Raw genomic sequence first — 17,943 nt, 5'->3', positions numbered from 1 at the left:
CACTAGCGCCCGCGACTCAGCCTACCGCGCGACGGGAGGCGGGTCTGCAGTTCTTCTACCCCACCCACGCAGCGGAACCCCACCCCCGAGCCTGCCGCGCCCTCCCCGTTCTGCGCGTGCGCGATTGCGGGTTGTCCCTAGAGCTGCCTGAAGCCGCGCGAGGAACCCGGACAGTCCATGCGGAGACGCCTCTGCGACTGCTTTCTGTTGCCACTTGTCCACTCAGGTTGTCAGCGGATCCCGTTGGTCGTTGTTTTCTGGGAGTATCGGTCGCGGTGCTTTTGACTTACCTCTTGCAGGTCCTTACAGGCCCGGGAGAGGCGGAGGCGCGGACCTACGGGGGCCTCGAGCAGCAGCTCGGAAGTGCGCGCAGGCGGAGGTGGCGAGTCGGTGGTGGCGGGCGGCGTGCGCAACCGCGTGGAACATGGGGCGGCGGTCTCGGGGCCGGCGGCTCCAGCAGCAGCAACAGCGGCGGCCCGAGGACTCGGAGGACGGAGCCGAGGGCTGCGGGAAGCGTAGTGATACGGTAGGAGCTGGAGCGAGGGCAGGTCGGTTGCCCGAGAGGGCCTCCCGGACCCCGAGACCTGCGGGGCGGCAAGGAGCTGCTCCTTGAGTCCTGAGCAGATTCCCCTTTTGTTCCTCAGGGCTGGGAAGGCGGGTACCCGGAGATCGTCAAGGAGAACAAGCTCTTTGAGCACTACTATCAGGAGCTCAAGATTGTACCGGAGGGCGAGTGGGACCAATTCATGGATGCGCTCAGGGAGCCCCTCCCGGCCACTTTAAGAATTACTGGTTATAAAAGGTAAGGCCTTGTATATATTTTCTTTAGAGTTGAGAGTAACGAGTGTGTTTTGCCTGAGAGGTGTTAACAGTGCTAGAGAACCGCTGCAGGTCAGCGGTGTGCATCCGAGAGCCTGGAAATATATAGGAGGGAGCACAGGGTCCAGTGGAATAGGTCAGTGGGAAGCTAAAATAAATGAAAACACAGTCTGAGAAAGGGTGGATGGGTCCTCGAGGACGCCTACCCTTTGGAACACATGAACATTTGTGACATTACTGAGTTTGGGTAAAGTTTCTGGTTCTCCCTTTTTGTGCATTTGTAGTTATGTCTTTCCAAGATGAGTTGTAAGTACAAATGGAACTGTAGGAATATTTAGAAGGGAAGAATGCATGTTGCATTAGTTTAGCATCCTGTAGTGATTAAACAGAATTGTTTAAATTTTGAAAGAAGAGTGAAAAGGCAGTGATTAAAGAATGTTTTCTCTCCATATAAATATGGTTTTAGTTTTAAATCACTTAAATCTTAACTTCGCAAAAAAATAAGCTATTTGTAGCCTTTCAGATTGTTTTGAAACTTACTCATTTTTTCTAATAGCCATGCAAAAGAAATTTTACATTGCTTAAAGAACAAGTATTTCAAGGAATTGGAGAACCTGGAGGTGGATGGTCAGAAAGTCGAAGTTCCACAACCCCTGAGCTGGTAAGTACAAGGCATCATGTTGTTGGATGCGTCTCTGGGATTTTAAGTTTTGTCACTTGAATGTACCCCTTAGTAATGCATCTGTTATTAGCACAAAAGAACCTGAACATACTGCTGAGACATCTTCATGTTTTTTTACCCAATGATTACACTGGTGTGCAAGTTATCATGTATGATTTACAGCTCTGTCTGGCTGAGTCATTGAGTTTAATTAATGTTTCCCAGTCAATTCAACCCCTTTGCTTCCTTGACGTTACCACTTCTACCATTTCCATTTAAGCCCCCTATTTTCTCATGTCAAAACTTGTTGAGTGGCTTCGCTACTTTCAGAAAAATGGCTTAACCTGGTAAATGTGCAGCAGACAGCTCCAGCTGATTTTGTCTTTACGGTTTCTGGTGCCCCAGCACACTCCTGCCCTACTTGCTAAGCACCCCCCCCTTTTTTTTTAACTGTTCTGTAGGTTACTTGTTTCACCGCCTAGTTCAACTCTTACTTGTGTAAAGATGATCCCCTATGTTGACAACCTAATTTTTAGTCTTGTCTTGTAAATGCCTTGAGTACTCAAGCACAAACCATTGAGCCAAACCCTGGGGAGTCATTAAAATAAATTGTTATAGTTCTACATTTTAGACTATCAACTTTGAGGCACTTAAAATTCTCACAAAACAAAACAAAACAAAACAAAAAACTTAAGTGATTGCTATAAAAAGGTGACCTTAACTGACATTATCTGACAACTTTGGAGGTTTTGACTGTTCAAGTGTCTGATGTTATTTTTCCTTTTTAGATACCTTTTGGGGTCAGGTTTTCATTAGTCATGAGCTGTCGATACACTGGCTTTTCTTTCTTTCGTTGCCGTTTGGAGTGTCAGTGTCCACGTCATAGATATGCAGAGCATACACATTTTGAGTGAATGATGAATGGCCACTGCTAAAGTCAGTATAAAGCTGAGGTTGATTGGCGAGTAAAAGCGAATCACTGTCTAATAATAGCCAGCCATTCTCTTCACATTATTGTTTGCTTTAATGTTCTGAACACACCAACTGAAGTGTGTGAACAACATATTGTATAACGTTTGAGTTCCTAATACTTAGTTTTTTTCATTACTAGTGATAACTGCATGATAGTTTCACTGGGTAAATATTTATTTAACCAAATTCTGTGATCAGATGTAGGATACCATATATCTCAGCAAGTAAAGCAGAAACTTACCAAGATGTTTAATGGTTTTCTGTATTGCTCATAATGCAGAAATATAATGTTCTTAATCTTTTGGTACCTAGTGGAATAAAATGTGTTAGTTTGTGGGAACCCTGCTTTCTAGAAGGAATTTTAAATATAGGACTTACATCTTGTGCGGATTTCTTTTTTTTTTTCATAGTCTCAGGGCTGTAAGAAATTTTCCTAAAGAGTTTCTATGAAAGTTACTTAGACAGTTGTAGAGAACACACCTATTATTCGTTTTGTTCTTTTTAATGTGTGGATTGAAGATGATTTTTCCTTGGATATTGTATGTACTTAGATTTTTTCCCCTTAAGAAGTTTTGAGGCATAAAGGTGACAGTGGTGCTTTAAATTTATCCTCAACGTCAAAACAGGCTTTTAGATTGGACTTCAGAGTCTCGTGAACTAAATTTGAATTATGTAACTAAAAATTAAATATAGTTTTTTGTGACTTTTGTTGTTAAAATCTAAGACTTTAATAAATATTTGTTGGCTCAAAAATGTTGTTTCTAAAGCTGTATTGGAGACATTTTTTAAAATTTAACAGCCTGTTTTTGTATTTAATTATTTGTACATTTTAAAATATACTGTTTCATAAGATTAACAGCTTTCACAGTCATAATTACTTAGAGTAGAATTTTGGTCTTTTATAGTAAATTTACATTTTTACTTATTAGAAATTCTATCTATAAGGCACACAGGAAATACTTGCTGAAGTTATATCTAAACTGCTTATTATATTTGAAAATAAGCAGTGGTGTGCAGAATTCAAATTCATGGTGTTGGCAGTTTGGTTATTTGGTATGGTGGTAACACGTCTGTCATTGGTCACAGATATTTTAGCCTTGCCAGAAGTTATACAGAAGTAACATTTTAGGTGTTCACTGTGGTGAGGGTTGCAAGGGAGTGGCAGGTTCTGTGGAATAGTACCCAGCTAACGCCAAATCTGAATGTTTCCCTGCCGTTTCACCTCTAATGAGACCAAAGGGAATATTTAAAATTAAAAAAAAAGGGAATATTTAAAAAAAATTGCCTCATAAGTATGATTGTACTTTGATTTTATATTTTTGAAGCAGGTTGAGTGTTAAAGAAGGAAACGGGCATAGAACCAAAGTGCTGGGGGCATTTTGAGGTGGCTGTGAACAGATTTAGCCAGTGTAATTTTTAACTTCTTTCTTTGGTAGAGAGAACTCTTAGTATCTTAATGCGTGAGGATGTTTCTGTCAAATAATCACTCAATATTTCAAAGCAGTTGAATGTATTCTTTTTCAGACTTTCTGGTTTCATTTTCATGGCTGTTACCTGAGCTGTATTTGACACATGGAAACATTGCAACCTTGCATTGTTAAATGGAGCCCATTATTGCACCTGAGACTTAATAAAAGTAGTAAAATGAGAGTAAGATTTTATCACTGAATGCCATGTTATGTTCAGGATGGCATTGGGTGAATTGAACATGGTACAAGCAGTGTGTCGGCAGAGTTCTGACTTACGCAATTGGTCATCAGTGGACAGGTACAGGCTGAGTTAAAAAATAACAATTCCTGATCAGTGATGTTATCATTTATAGAAAGTTCAAATACACATATTTATGGAGATGTTTTGTTCTTAGCTCTGAATAAGTAACGAGATAGGAGTTCAAATGAATGCATTGGTAATTTCCAAGGATTTTTGATATATAAAACATTTCAGGGCATTATTAGACTGGCTTGTTTTAGAAATAGGGAAAAATGTAGTAACAAAATTGTAATAAACTGTTTGTCAAACATTTTGATACCTGCCCTACTACATTATTTTGATTTCTGTGTGACACGTACTTTTTTTTTTTTAATTTTATTTATTTATTTATCTTTAGAGGGGAAGGAGAGAGGGAGGGAAACATCAATGTATGGTTGCCTTTTGTGAGTCCCCTGCTGGGAGTTGGCCTGCAGGGAACTGGACTACAACCCAGGCATGTGCCCTGACTGGGAATCGAACCGCGATCCTCTGGTTCGCAGGCCCGCGCTCAATCCACTGAGCTACACCAGCCAGGGCTGTACTTCTTTAAATATAAGAAATTTGTTATGTCTTTTTTCTGATGATCTTTACACCATTAATTTAGCATACAGGGTGAAGAGCAGAGAACTCCACTTTTTCATCAGATCTTAAACATGCGTTGTCATGGTTTTACTGTGTTGTCACATGCACGCGTGTCCTGTGACCCCCCCAAGGCTCTCCGGTTTCTGCCTGGGCCATGATCCAGTCACTTAGAACCATGTTCCTGTGTCTTGGGGGATGTCATGCAGTGTTGGCTGAATGTGCTGGAGAGGATTATGGATGAACAAGCAAAAAAAAAAACTGGGTGTTTTCGTTTGCTGTATGATCTGGAGCACTTTAATGTATGCAGTCCATAAATGTTTTGCTTTTTTTTTTTTTTGGTCAGGTATCCTGAGGAACTTGCCTGGCACACAAATTTGAGCCGAAAAATCTTGAGAAAGTCTCCACAATTGGAAAAGTTTCACCAGTTTCTGGTTAGCGAAACAGAATCTGTGAGTAGAGTTCTTTAGACAAATTTATCTAGAGGATAAATTTAAGACAGGTTTTGTTAAAGCTTTAAATATACATTAGTGTTATATTTTTAACCATGCTTGTCACTGGGAACAATCAAGTAGGTAAAGCTTGTAAGAAAGACTCGTTTAACTGTGTATTCCACATGTAATTTGTGATTATATAGCTATTGTTTGGTTGTACTAACCATGGATCTTAATAGCAATATTATCACAGCTGTCAGTTCGATTGTGTCTTGCTCTACTCCTGGGTTCGGTGGCTGCGGAACTGAGGGGCACACGGCGTTCTGCCAGGCAGCATGCTATTCGGGAGACAGCCACTCAGCCCACCCCCTCCTCTTTCTCAGGTGCGTGTGCCAGGTGCTTGTACCGAGAAAGTCTCGTGTTTTTATGGCTGTGTTGCTTATTTTACTAAAGCCCAGACTTTTAAACTCACTTTTTCTCATTTCTGTTTCTTTCTTGGTCCTGTCTGTACTCCACCTTTGCCATAACAAAGGTGTATACATGGCAACAGTAACCAAAAACACAACCTAAGTAGGACAACTTTGGTTCTCTAGAATGACACTGTCTTCACCCTCTTGGTTTCTGTGCCATCCCAGATTCCTGATGACAGAGAATGTTTGTCATTATGGTCACTGACCTTTAAACCTTTAGCATCAAATTTTTCCTAACAAAATAGCTATTTTTCTTACACAATACATGATTAAATAAATTCCCATGAACTTTGGATATTGTAAGCTTTGCTGTTCCTTTTTATTCTGGAATTCTTAGCAGTCTCACATTTTCAATCAGAAGTTCTCCCTTCCTGTTTTCTAATCTAGCCAAGGAAGCATCTGTGTGTCAACAGACGATATTATTTCTTTTTCCCCCTCCTGTATTCTCTCAACAGAGTTAACATGGTTTTCATATTTTTTGCCCCTGAAGCCACAGCCAATGTAGAAAAACCCTTCACTTCACGCAGTTCTAACCTTGCCTTGACTCGCAGCTATTTCCTACCATTGCAGCTTGGTGCTCACTTAGGTAACCTGGTAAACTGGGCTCCTGTTTGCCTGGCTTTCCACCCCACCTCCTATTATTAGGAATATACAGAACTGAGTGCTGCCTCATTTGTGATTCTGTACTTGGGCCCAAACTAAAGAAGGGTTCTCTGACTCAGCTTCCATTGAGAAGCAAGGTCAGATAAAGATCAACAAACTGCCAAAGGCAGGTTACAACTTGTTACAAGCAGAGGGTTTGTGGAGAATGGAGTGATAATGGGTGGATAGGTTGTAATGAGCCCAATTTTAGCAGCTTAGAAAGGTGGAGGTTATGGGAGTTTAATGTCGGTAGCATGTATTACAGGGAAACAGTCCAGTTTTTGATCAGAAGTCAGCAGGATGAGATACTCTCTTTATTTAAGGCTGACTGTCAAACCTCTTTAGGATGTGTTTAGGAAACAAGATTAATTGCCAGGATGTCTGTAGTCAAGGGCCACTCTAATTAGAGTTTCCCACTCTAATGCTTTAATTGAAAACTAGGGTGAAAACAGAAGGCAAGCTTGTCAGAATCACAAAGCTTGGAGTTAGTGTGCCTAGTGAGTTGGTCAAGGTTCAGTCTTCAGACTCATTGCTGGCCTGAAACCCGTAAGATGAAAATTAGCAGGTATGAACGTACGAGTCCTTGTTTAGATTCTGACAGGCAAATGCATAAGGTGAGTGCTGGTCGTTCAAGTACAAAGGGCCCTTGTTGCAATGGGGCCAAAGCCTCCTGGTAGCCAGCGTTTTATAGCCAGCCCCCTCCTTTGTAACTGTTCATTCTTCGGGCTGTTAAAATAGAGTTTTGATTGAGACAAGAGCTGGATTTCATCAAGAAACTTTTTGAGTAAAGTATAACCAAAAACACTGAAGTAGAGAGCAGGCTGACAGTGATCAGAGGAGAGAGGGGAGGGAATTTCAGGGGAAAGGGGAAAGGGTTTGTAGGAACAAGTATAAAGGACACATGGACAAAAACTGGGGGTGGGGTGGAGGTGGGAGGGAGGTGGGGAGAGCTGGGGGGTGGGCTGAGATGGGAGTAAAAGGCAGAAAACTGTACTTGAACAACAATTAAAATAAAAAAAAAATAAAATGAAAACTTTCGTTTGAATCTGAACAGGTGTGCATCTTAACAGATGCCCTGGCCCACTAGTGGAGATCTTGAGGACGATTTAGTGAGGAAGTTTAGATGGTTTATCTCGGGGAAGGAAAGAGGGGAGCGGTGGTTGAAGTCTGCGTCTTTGTTAGAGGCAGTTCTCCGGAATAGAAAGCAGGCATGGGCTGTACCTGAAAACGAGAACTGAGAAATAGAAGTGACAGTTTGAGCTGAGAGGGAGAAGCTTACTGAGTTTCTCCTGTGCTCCCTTTGATTGCGCCCGTTGCTGAAGGTATTTAAGTGGCATTGTCTGCCTTTGAGACATGCCATCCAGTTTCTGGATGTTCTGAGGGCGGGGAGTAGGGGCTATGTCAGCTTACAACCCCTTTTATAAAAGTTTAAAATTCAGTGCTTTTCTAACAGTGGGTTTTAGTGTGAGTGCTCATCCTCATCCTCACGTAGCCTTCAAGTAGCAACCATTTATCCAGTAGTATGAAAATCTGTCCTATTGTGTTTGGGTGATAGTGCCAACTCTCATTCTGTGTGTGGTTGATTATATGACATTTTTCTGTTGCATTTGAAATTTTCTGCCTTTTCAGCGTCATCCTTGACATTTTTTAAATTTTATTTTCCAAGGGAAATATCAGTCGGCAAGAAGCTGTTAGTATGATTCCACCATTGTTGCTTAATGCTCAACCTCACCATAAGGTATTGTGTATTGTACAGAACATTTTGGTGGGCAGGGTGCTGCCTGTGTGTGTTGGCTGTGTCGTTGCGACCTTTTTTCCTTAATATAATGAGTTTTTGTTTTCTGTCACTTTGGATAAGGAGAAAGGGATATATTTCCCTCTAGGTTCTTTTCTGCATTTTTGTCCTATTTAATTTTTATAAATCACTTAACTGTTTCCTTTCCTTTTAAAGTTTGTTTCTGAATTTGTTTACTTATTATACAGATTATCTTCAGTAGTCTCAGTCGACTAAATCAGATTGAAAATTATAGTGAACATGTACTGAGAGGTGGTTACATGCCAAGCATTGTTCTGCACTGTTTTCATGAATTAATTCATTTTCTTGTCCACCCATCTCTGGAGGCAGGGCGGATGCTGCCACTGCCCCCAGATGAGGAAAGGAGACGGGGAAAAGTTGAAGTAGCTGGCCCAAGGTCACAGGGACTAGTCAGTCATTGCCAAGCTGAGATTTTAGTTCATGTAGCTCTCTCCTTAGCAGAATGTTACAGCGCTCTTGCATGGAGTATCGTTACTCATTCAGTTCTAAGTGTATTGCCCTTACTGGTTTCTAGTGCCACCTGTTCCTGTTCCCTGTGGAGAGAGTATCTTTGTCACTGTGATTTGGGGGCATTCTCTGTTATGAGCTCCCCATCAGTTACATACATCTAGAATCATTCTATAAGGAAATATATTTAGATCTTTGAATAGAAATCAAAATGCTAGAAGGACTTGAACTTTTAAATTAAATGTAGATTGTTTGATTTCTTAAAAGTCTCAAACATTTTCTTGCTTTTTAATAGATCTTAGATATGTGTGCAGCGCCTGGATCGAAGACCACACAGTTAATTGAAATGCTGCATGCCGACATGAACGTCCCTTTCCCAGGTGTGCGTTGGACTGGGGGTTCGGAGGCAGAGATGCTGCCTTGGTGGGTTGTAGGCAGGAAAAGAACAGAACAGTGCCTGGAGCCTCCCTGAAAGAACAGGACATTCTCACACCACCACCGGTGATTCATTTTCCAACCAGCCTTTAGTTTGGAATCAGGTTAAGAGCTACTGTCCAACTCCCCAGGTTCATAGCCTACCACCATATTTATGGAGTGAGTTAGGTGACGTTACTAGTCTCCATGTATGGAATGAGCCATCAGTCCTGAACTGGAGGATGTGATACGAGATTGCAAAGTACTCAGAAAATGGAAACTGTTACAATATCACTGATGTTCCTTTGTAGGGACTTTATAAAGATACAAAAATGCTATTCATAGCATTTGTTAGTTTTACTATTTTTATGTACCTTTATCTCCTTTACTTCCATTAAAAGAGTGATACTGATTATAAAATGTTACCAGGCATATTTACCATTTTGCTGGAGATGAGAGAGGAAGCATAGTGAGAGCAGGTGGCTCCCAGGAACGTTTCCAGCAGGTTCTTAGCTGAGATTCAGCTCAGCTCCTCCCAAGGAATATTCAGGAGCATTAGGCCCCGCCCCAGCCGTCTGACTCACAGAGCCTAGGATGGCGCTCCAGCACGGGTGCACCGTTTTTAAACATTTGCCAGGTGACTCTGTTGTTTTCTACACCTTTCACTCTGCCCTCATCCTCCTGTTTTAGTTAATAGTTACTAATAGGAAAGACATTTTTGGCATAATAATTGATACAAAGTGAATAATTGTTGAACAAATGAATCCTGAAGTTTCAGAATTTTTAGTGACCGTGAAATCATGCTGAGCCTCACACTAGGTTTCTTTTTTGGATCACTTATGTAGTCCTAGCTAGTCTTACACTCAGAAGTTTGGTGGGGCCACTTCGCTCATGCCAACCTACAGGTCATGTATTTCAGGAGTTACTTGTGCTGTTTGTCACCCCACACTGCAATTTTATGTTCCCAGAGGGATTTGTCATTGCGAATGATGTGGACAACAAGCGCTGCTATCTGCTTGTTCATCAGGCGAAGAGGTTGAGCAGTCCTTGCATCATGGTGGTCAACCATGATGCATCCAGCATACCGAGACTCATGATAGATGTGAATGGAAGGAAAGAGGTTCTCTTCTACGATCGCATCTTATGTGATGTCCCTTGCAGGTATTTTATCAAGAAGCCAGAAAGCCCAGAATGCACTGAGGAATTAAGTCACATACAGACTACAATGAAGGTGCACATGAACACACAGTGGTACATATGACTTGTGTGAACTGATGTGAAGAGAGACATTGTGACGTAAGGCAGAAGGTAGACACAGAGTTTTAGTGGTTCAGCAGACTGAGCATGTGGAGCACAGGTAAAGGGGTGCTTTGCTAGTCTAAAAAGAGATGAAGAAAATCCCTGAGAGGAAAGAAGCATCGTAAACACACACATGATTTGCTCATCAGTGTGTCCTATGCTTGTACTTCAGTGAGTATGTACTTCAAGTGAGTCATCAAATAATCACATCAGGTTTTCATTTTGAGTCTTACATTGTTTAGCACAGTGTAGGAGTTCAGACTTTAGAGAAATTCATTTTAGAGTTTGCCTTTAAGAGAATTTCATGACACAACTGAGTGAGTTTTTCCAAAAAGATATGAATCAAACTAAAGGTGGTCATTAAGTTCCTGGAGGCAGTGACATAGGTAATGGTTACAAGGGTGTATTTAATTAATACCTTTTCAACACATGTGTTTAGTGAGACTAGAATACAGAAACTTCCACAAAATCTTGTTAGCACTGAACAGTGCTTAACCAGGATACATCCATATTAAATTCTCCGTGTTTAAACAAGTGGCAGATTAACCACTAGGAGCAGGACTTGGCTTGTAGCCGGTAGCACTGGATATGGCTGAGTTTTTAAGTACCTGGAAAAATTCCCTTTCAAAGTAAAATTTAAAATTGATCATGAAGTGCATTTCTTTTTTTCTGGATTACAATTTTCTAATTTTCCTTTGGAGCAGATGTTTTCCTACCCTTGATCTTTTGATGAGAAGTGTAACATATTTTTTTGTTTCAATATTGTGAGAATAAAGTGACCTTATGAGCACTAAGTTGTAAGCTGAAAAAAAAATTCCTAAAATTATGGTAGACTTTTAAGTCACCACCATACATACAAGTGAGGGACGTCATTTGATAGCCGTTATATGTCATAGGACATTTCCATCCTGCAGACCCTGCGTCTCAAGGACATGTGATGAGACCACAAGAAGAATTAAACTTTACAGAGGCAGGAATTAATGCAGAAAAATTGGGAGGATAAAATTAGACATGGACAGAAAGATTAATGAATCAAGCCCGCATTATAAAATTTGTGAAATAATTTTCATTGAATAAAGTAGGGAATCAAAAATGTTTAACTGATACATGGAAAAACCTTGGTAAAGAAATTAAATTAATTAGCTATGGAAAGTCCTTTATGAGTGTAAGTTTACATATGCATGTAATTCTGATGAGAATACCAGTCTTGATTCACCAAATTCCTAAGTAACAAGACCAAAATATCTTGTGTGTATTCCTGGTTCTCTCCTAGGACTGAAAATGAGTTTTGCTAGTAGGTCTGTCAAATGGAAGCAAATTACTGTCTCTGTGAGTGTTGAAAGAGGTTTTTATTTTCCTACTGACTTGAAAATTTAAGTATAATTAAAGAGCTTAATGTGCTAGAGTGTCCCCCAAAACAAATAGGAAGGTGATTGTAGTTTGTAAGAATGTAGATTGTTTTCCTAGTGGGTATGTATGATAATAACAATAGCTGTTTTATAATTTAGCTTGAATGTGACATATTTGTTAAACTCTGATTCGACCTGTAGAGAGTTTTAAATTTTTAAATATCTTTCTTTTCAGTGGAGATGGCACTATGAGAAAAAACATTGATGTTTGGAAAAAGTGGACCACCCTAAATAGCTTGCAGCTGCATGGGTAGGTAAAACTTTGTAGCTGACAACACTGTTTGACAAGTAGATTGGTCAAGATTTATTGTTGAATGACCCAAATGGGCACCCAGGTCTTTGACCCTTAAGCATCAATGAGGGCCACCTTCATGGAAGCTTACTCAAACGTCAGATGTAGTTGTTTTTAGAACTGAAGATTGTACACATATTAGATACATACTGATTTAAAATGCCTTTTGTAAGAGTTTCCTGTCACTTCACACTTTTTTATGAAATGCCCATTTACCTACTGTCTTTTTCCTGGCTGTTTTGTTCTTTTGTGTTGAATTATTTTGTTCAGTATTTTGATCTCAGAAATATTTTTTTACTGTCTTTAAATTCTTTTTTGAGAATTCTTAAAAGGAGAAAGAATCTCATACCTCAAAGGTAACTTCTTTCATGTCTAATGTATTATAGTAGTTTTCAGTGCCTGTGGATTTCTTGAGTGCCTGTTTTGTACAATTCCAATTGTATGATCTATAGAACTTTGTGTTTTTTTAATTTAAAATTATATAGTCTTATAAGAGCAATGCATGATTAAGTATAAGTGTATTAATGAATATTCACCATTAATAACTTCATGAGATTTTACTTCTCTGTTAAATACCACTGTTTTTGTGAAATAGGCATTTGGATTGGAATGTATTAAAGGATACAAGTTGTTTATGGAAAGGAATATCAAGTATTTGTATAAGTATGGAGGCTTTTCAATAATGAAATTTGATGTTGAATTCAGTTGTTAATGAGTTTATGCTTTCTTGATGAGATGCTGGGAAAGGTACACAGAACATCCAAACCAGTTTTATATAACTGGTTTGACACATTAAAATGACACATCTTTTGTAGGCTTATCCTAACTTCACTTAGAACCGTAAGGGGTTTTGTTTGTTTGTTTGTTTGTGTTTTGATGGGAATTACGTATTTTACTTAGGGTCGTTTAAGCCTGTCCTAAAAACTTGTAATAAATATGTGACATGGTGCATCTGAAGTGCATGCCGTCCAGCCGTGTTGGGTCCCCGACTGAGTATGTTCAACCCTTAGCTTACAGCTGCGGATTGCTACACGGGGTGCTGAGCAGCTGGTGGAGGGCGGCAGGATGGTGTATTCTACATGTTCACTGAACCCTATTGAAGATGAAGCAGTCATAGCGTCTTTACTGGAAAAAAGTGAAGGTAAGCGTGCTGGGTTGGCCTTTTAATAAAAGTGTGTACTTTTCAAAATCTTCATTGCTGTAGTGCAGTGACTTTCAGCTGTCATGCCCAACTAGTTCGGTCGGGGACACGGACCCTTTTTCTCTTAGATTGTCCCAAAAATGAAAACAGCCAACACAACAATAGTCATCTGGTGAGAATGAGTCAAAATTACACCTTTCTTTGTCAGAGCCAAAAAATGTAATTTTGGGTGTGGCACATAATTGTAGTAATTAATTTATGTGGGTCATGAGATGAAAAAGGTTGAAAATTGCTCCTTTAGACTTTTTCCTGGGTATTTGCTTATAGTTTTAGTCTGTAAACCCTAAAATGAGATATCTTTAGTGGGAAACAAGCTTATGCAATGGATCTGTTGTTCTTACATGAATTGCAAACTTTTTGCCCACTTTATTAAGTGTGAACAATTAGAACCTATCACAATTTTTTAAATGTAAATGTGGTAAAACACACATAACTTAATATTTACTGTTTAACTGTATTTAAATACACAGTTCAGTAGTGTTAAGTACATTCACATTGTTGTGTAGCCAGTCTCCAGAGTTCTTGAAAACTGAAATTCTGAACCCATTAAATGACTCCCCATTGTCCTCTCCCCCTACTGTGTTTCTGTCTCTGTAGTTTGACCGGTCTAGGTGTCTCATGTGAGTGGAATCACAGTATTTTTTCTTTTTGTTAACAGCTTACTTCACTTAGCATAATGGCTTCAGGGTGTATCCATGTCGTAGCAGGTGTCAGTTTCCTTCCTGTTTCAGGCTGAATGGTATTCCATTGCGCATGCAGACCATGTCTAGTCATCGGTTGGTGGAAACTTGGGTGGCTTCTTCATTGTAATGCTGCTGCCGTGTGTGCAGTAACTTTGAAGCCCTGCTTTCAGGTCTTTGGGGTGACGTGATCATTCTGTCTCAGGACCTCCCGTGCTGTTTTCCATAGTGGCTGTTCCATTTCACTGTTCCACCAGCAGTGCACATGGGTTCCAGCTGTCTGTGTCCTTGCTAGTACTTGTCATTTTCTGTGTTTCTGGTAGTATCCATTTGAAAGGGCGTGCCATCTTATAGCGCTGTTCAATGAAATGTTTTGAAACAGCAGTTTCCATAATATTTTTATGTAGAGTATTATTTTTTCTTTCATGTTTTCACTGAAATGATAACCTTTCCCGTCATAGTCTCCTTAAGACAAATCATGAGAAATTTCAAACTTCCAGAATAAAACACTACCAGACTTACCATGTGAGTGCGAAGTAAGTGAAGGAGACAGATGCACATGTCCTGAGGTGGTATCCACAGCCATGTGGGCTTCCAGTGGCTTTCTCAGTGGTTGGCTGGTCCGTACTGTGTGGTCAGTCCTCATTGCTGTCCTTTAGGTCTGAATTTGATGGATTTATTTTACTTTTTCTGCACTCATGGCAGTCTACAGAAAGAGTGCTTTCTGGATGATTTTTTTGCATGGTCATAATGTTCACAGTTTTGGTGGTACTTTATCTCAGAAGGCATGTGAAAAGAAGGATTATGGGTGATGTAATTGAGTAGTAAATGAACTGGGCGTCCTACTGGGTGATTATTTCCCGCTGGGCAGGTGGGTTTCCGGTCTCGATTTTGCTTTCACAGGCACCATTCTGCATGCAGTTGTTTGAGACCCCTGTAGACCCTTCGTCTCAGTGTGCGGTCACGGGCTCCCTGTGCAGACATGGCTTCACAGGAGCACAGACTTCTGCTGAGCTTTATGCTCGACAGTTGCTGGGGATTGTGCCTGCACGGGGTGTGATCCCCACCTGGAAGTGCCCGGAGACGTAGCTGAAAGAATGGCGACTGGTGATGAAGATTCAGTCTGTGAACACTAGGCCATTGTTGGCAGCTTCTGGTCCACATGCTGGCAGGAAGGCATGCTGAGCGGTATTTGACAAAACCAGGTTCTGGAAACACTACTTGGTGTTCACTTTTGAAAGTGGGATTGCTCAGATATGCTAGTGGAGGTCAGTTTTTGCCAAAGGTGTCACACTGCTAGGTCCCCTCTTGTGGAGTCTCTTACTTTGATTTTGTCATTGTCTGTGGGGTTTCGTGGCTTCCCTGGGGTTTTGTTGGTGTTTCCTGGCCCATCCCACAGCTTTGGATAATACTGCCGCTGTCAACATGTTGTTTTAAAAACCAGACTGTTCTCCTGATGGGCAGTATTAGAAACTAACTTGGGCCTAAAACAGAATGTTTAAAAATTCCCATAGTTTGCTTTAAAATGTTACTTTTTAGTTCTGGGATGTTTGTTAGCCATAAAGGCATGGAAAAGACTGGCATGTTTCAAAAACCAGGAGCAGACTTCTGAGTTCCAGCCTGGTGTTGCCTTCGAGGTGATTTTGGTCGTGGCGTCAGACTTGACTCATCCCAGGACTCTGCAAGTCCTCCTGCTCCGGAAGCTTGAGTGAGCTCCGGGCAGCACTGTGACATTCACTTGTTTAGGTGTGCAGTTCAGTGATTTCTTTGTAGACTTACCAAACTGCGCAGAGCCCTTACCACAGTCCAATGTTAGACCATTCTCTTCACCCCAAGCAGAACCCTCTGCCCTTTGGCAGTTATTCCTTGTTCCTACCCTCACCGGGAGCCAGGAGTGTGCCTTCTGTTTGTATGGTTCTTCCCTCCTCAGACATTTCCGGTATATAGAATAGCGTAGTATGGGATCTTTGGCACCTTACTTCTTTCTTAGGCATGTTGTGGAAAAAGATTTTTATTTTATTTTAATTTTTGGTGCACAGGGGCTTTGGAGCTTGCTGATGTGTCTTCTGAATTGCCAGGCCTGAAGTGGATGCCTGGACTCACACAGTGGAAGGTAAGATTTCTGTGAGGACCCTGGCTCGAAAGAGCAGGAACAACTTCTTACCTGGCTGTTGTGAAGGTTTTAAAGCATCCACATTTGGGTAACTTGACTACTACTGCATTTGGTTATGAAGTTTAAAATCAGTGTCAAAATTATACACATTAAATGGTATGATTATACAAGTGTTTTTCTCTGGCAGTGAAACACTTTTTCCTCACTTTGTTGTCCAATTAGACATCAGCTTTGCTTATTCTCATCTATATAACTACAGCTTTGCTTTATTTTTTTTATTGGCTGGGATTCAATCTCCATTTCTAATATGAAAGAAGTAATTTTTTAGTTTTAAACTAGAAACAATCTGAGGCTTTTTTTAAAATTCCCAAGTGGAAAATGCTTTATAAAATAACTGTTCTGTTTTATGGAATTTTTGTCTTTGCAAATAGTTGTCCTCCCTTTGGAGAGAAATGAGAATCGCCATTGATCGTGTTTAGGACCCTATACGCTGGCACCCTGTGATCTTTCTTATTAGTAGTGATTTAGAATCTTCTCCTCTTGCCTGGCAGGTGATGACGAAAGATGGACAGTGGTTTGCAGAGTGGGACGAGGTTCCTCGCAGCAGGCACACCCAGATTCGGCCGACCATGTTCCCACCGAAGGACCCGGAGAAGTTACAGGCGCTGCGTCTAGAGCGGTGGTGAGTGTAGGAACTCTCCCAGTTAGGGGATGGTGGGGAGGTTGGGCCCTGGGGCACTCCTGCGAGGCCTGGGCTGTGCCCGTGGCTGACCTCAGGTATGTGAACTTTTCAGCACGTGAGAACTTCTTACTTGCTAGCTGCTGGCGTCAAGCCTTTGTGAATAATGAAGGTGGTTAGAACCTAATGTTAATACACTGGATACTGCATTAACTTTCTACACATCACACATTGGCCATTTCCTGAATGAGGGCTGTGTGAATACTTACAAGACATGACTTCTCTGTCACAGGTCGGCTTTGTAGTATTTGTCTTAATATTTAATACTAAAAGAATGTATTTTGGATCAGTTAAAAAGTGAGAATTGTGTTTTTTTTAGTCTTAGAATATTACCACATCATCAAAATACTGGAGGGTTCTTTGTGGCAGTATTAGTGAAAAAGTCTTCAATGCCATGGAATAAGCGTCCACCAAAGGTAAACATCTTCCAAAACACCACAGCATAACATGTGATCTCTTTGTGCATTAAAAGCAGAAGCTGACAGAGGTCAGTGGAACTTTTTGGCGGGGTGGAGGGTGGCTGAGCCTGCTGGTATGTGTAGGGATTCATTTAAATTTTTGTTTTCCAAACAAAAATCAATTTCTTAGATAGGTGATTGGAAAAGGTAGACTTGGGAGAATGCATTTCTTCCACATCTCATCCCTAGTTTATTGATAAGAGTTGAAAAGACATAAAGACTGTTCTGTGGCTCAAAATAAGAACCTCCCCTGACCTCCCGCACTGGCTCTGGATGCCAGTTCTCTGTGGGTTGGTTCAGTTTAGCCTACTCCAGGGTGATGGAACTCTGCTAATGTCAAACCTGTCTTCACCTTGGCCGTGAGGGACAATTGCAGAATTTGTCCAAATCCAGCTGAAAGGAAACGAATAAACCCTGATCTGTTGTGATGAATCTAAGCTCCCTCCTGGGTCACTATAAGGCGGCCGTGGAGCACAGCAGTTGAGAAAAGGGCTGCTTTTCAAAACTCGACACAAAGTTGTGCTTTAACGTGTGCTGTCCTCTCGTCAACGTGGTGTCGTTTTGTTAGTGTGTACATCAGCCTTCCGTAATCATAGAACGTGGCCCAGAGTCACAGTCTGAAGGTCTGTGTTTCTTTCAGATGCATGCTTAAAAATTAGGACAAATAATGCTTCGACTTTGGAAAAATAGTAAGTAAACATTTTCTGGGATATAACTAATTGAGCTATACATACGAGTGCACAGCCTCA

At 40.9% G+C, this 17,943-nt stretch overlaps 1 protein-coding gene across 2 annotated transcripts in view; it reads left to right on the top strand.

Annotated features, from left to right (window-relative positions):
* The first annotated feature begins 2 nt into the window (after positions 1-2).
* Positions 3-17,943, top strand: part of NSUN2 (NOP2/Sun RNA methyltransferase 2) — a 30,558-nt gene continuing 12,617 nt past the window's right edge. The window contains exons 1-13 of one of the 2 annotated variants that reach the window (XM_037062977.1): positions 3-226; positions 310-526; positions 645-802; positions 1,376-1,480; positions 5,127-5,232; positions 7,993-8,064; positions 8,885-8,969; positions 9,972-10,164; positions 11,887-11,961; positions 13,014-13,144; positions 15,924-15,997; positions 16,549-16,679; positions 17,056-17,152. In XM_037062977.1, coding sequence (XP_036918872.1) covers positions 425-526; positions 645-802; positions 1,376-1,480; positions 5,127-5,232; positions 7,993-8,064; positions 8,885-8,969; positions 9,972-10,164; positions 11,887-11,961; positions 13,014-13,144; positions 15,924-15,997; positions 16,549-16,679; positions 17,056-17,152 — 1,329 coding nt within the window. In that variant the 5' untranslated portion in view covers positions 3-226; positions 310-424. Of the gene's footprint in view, positions 227-299; positions 527-644; positions 803-1,375; positions 1,481-5,126; positions 5,233-7,992; positions 8,065-8,884; positions 8,970-9,971; positions 10,165-11,886; positions 11,962-13,013; positions 13,145-15,923; positions 15,998-16,548; positions 16,680-17,055; positions 17,153-17,943 lie in introns of both variants that reach the window. The other variant, XM_037062976.1, reaches the window with a different exon arrangement.

This window comes from Sturnira hondurensis, unplaced genomic scaffold (genome assembly GCF_014824575.4).
Source record: "Sturnira hondurensis isolate 20B ecotype Veracruz unplaced genomic scaffold, ASM1482457v3 Scaffold0014384, whole genome shotgun sequence".
Taxonomy (NCBI): Eukaryota; Metazoa; Chordata; class Mammalia; order Chiroptera; family Phyllostomidae; genus Sturnira; species Sturnira hondurensis.
The sequence above is the reverse complement of the archived record's forward strand: the minus strand, read 5'-3'. Positions and strand labels throughout refer to the sequence as shown.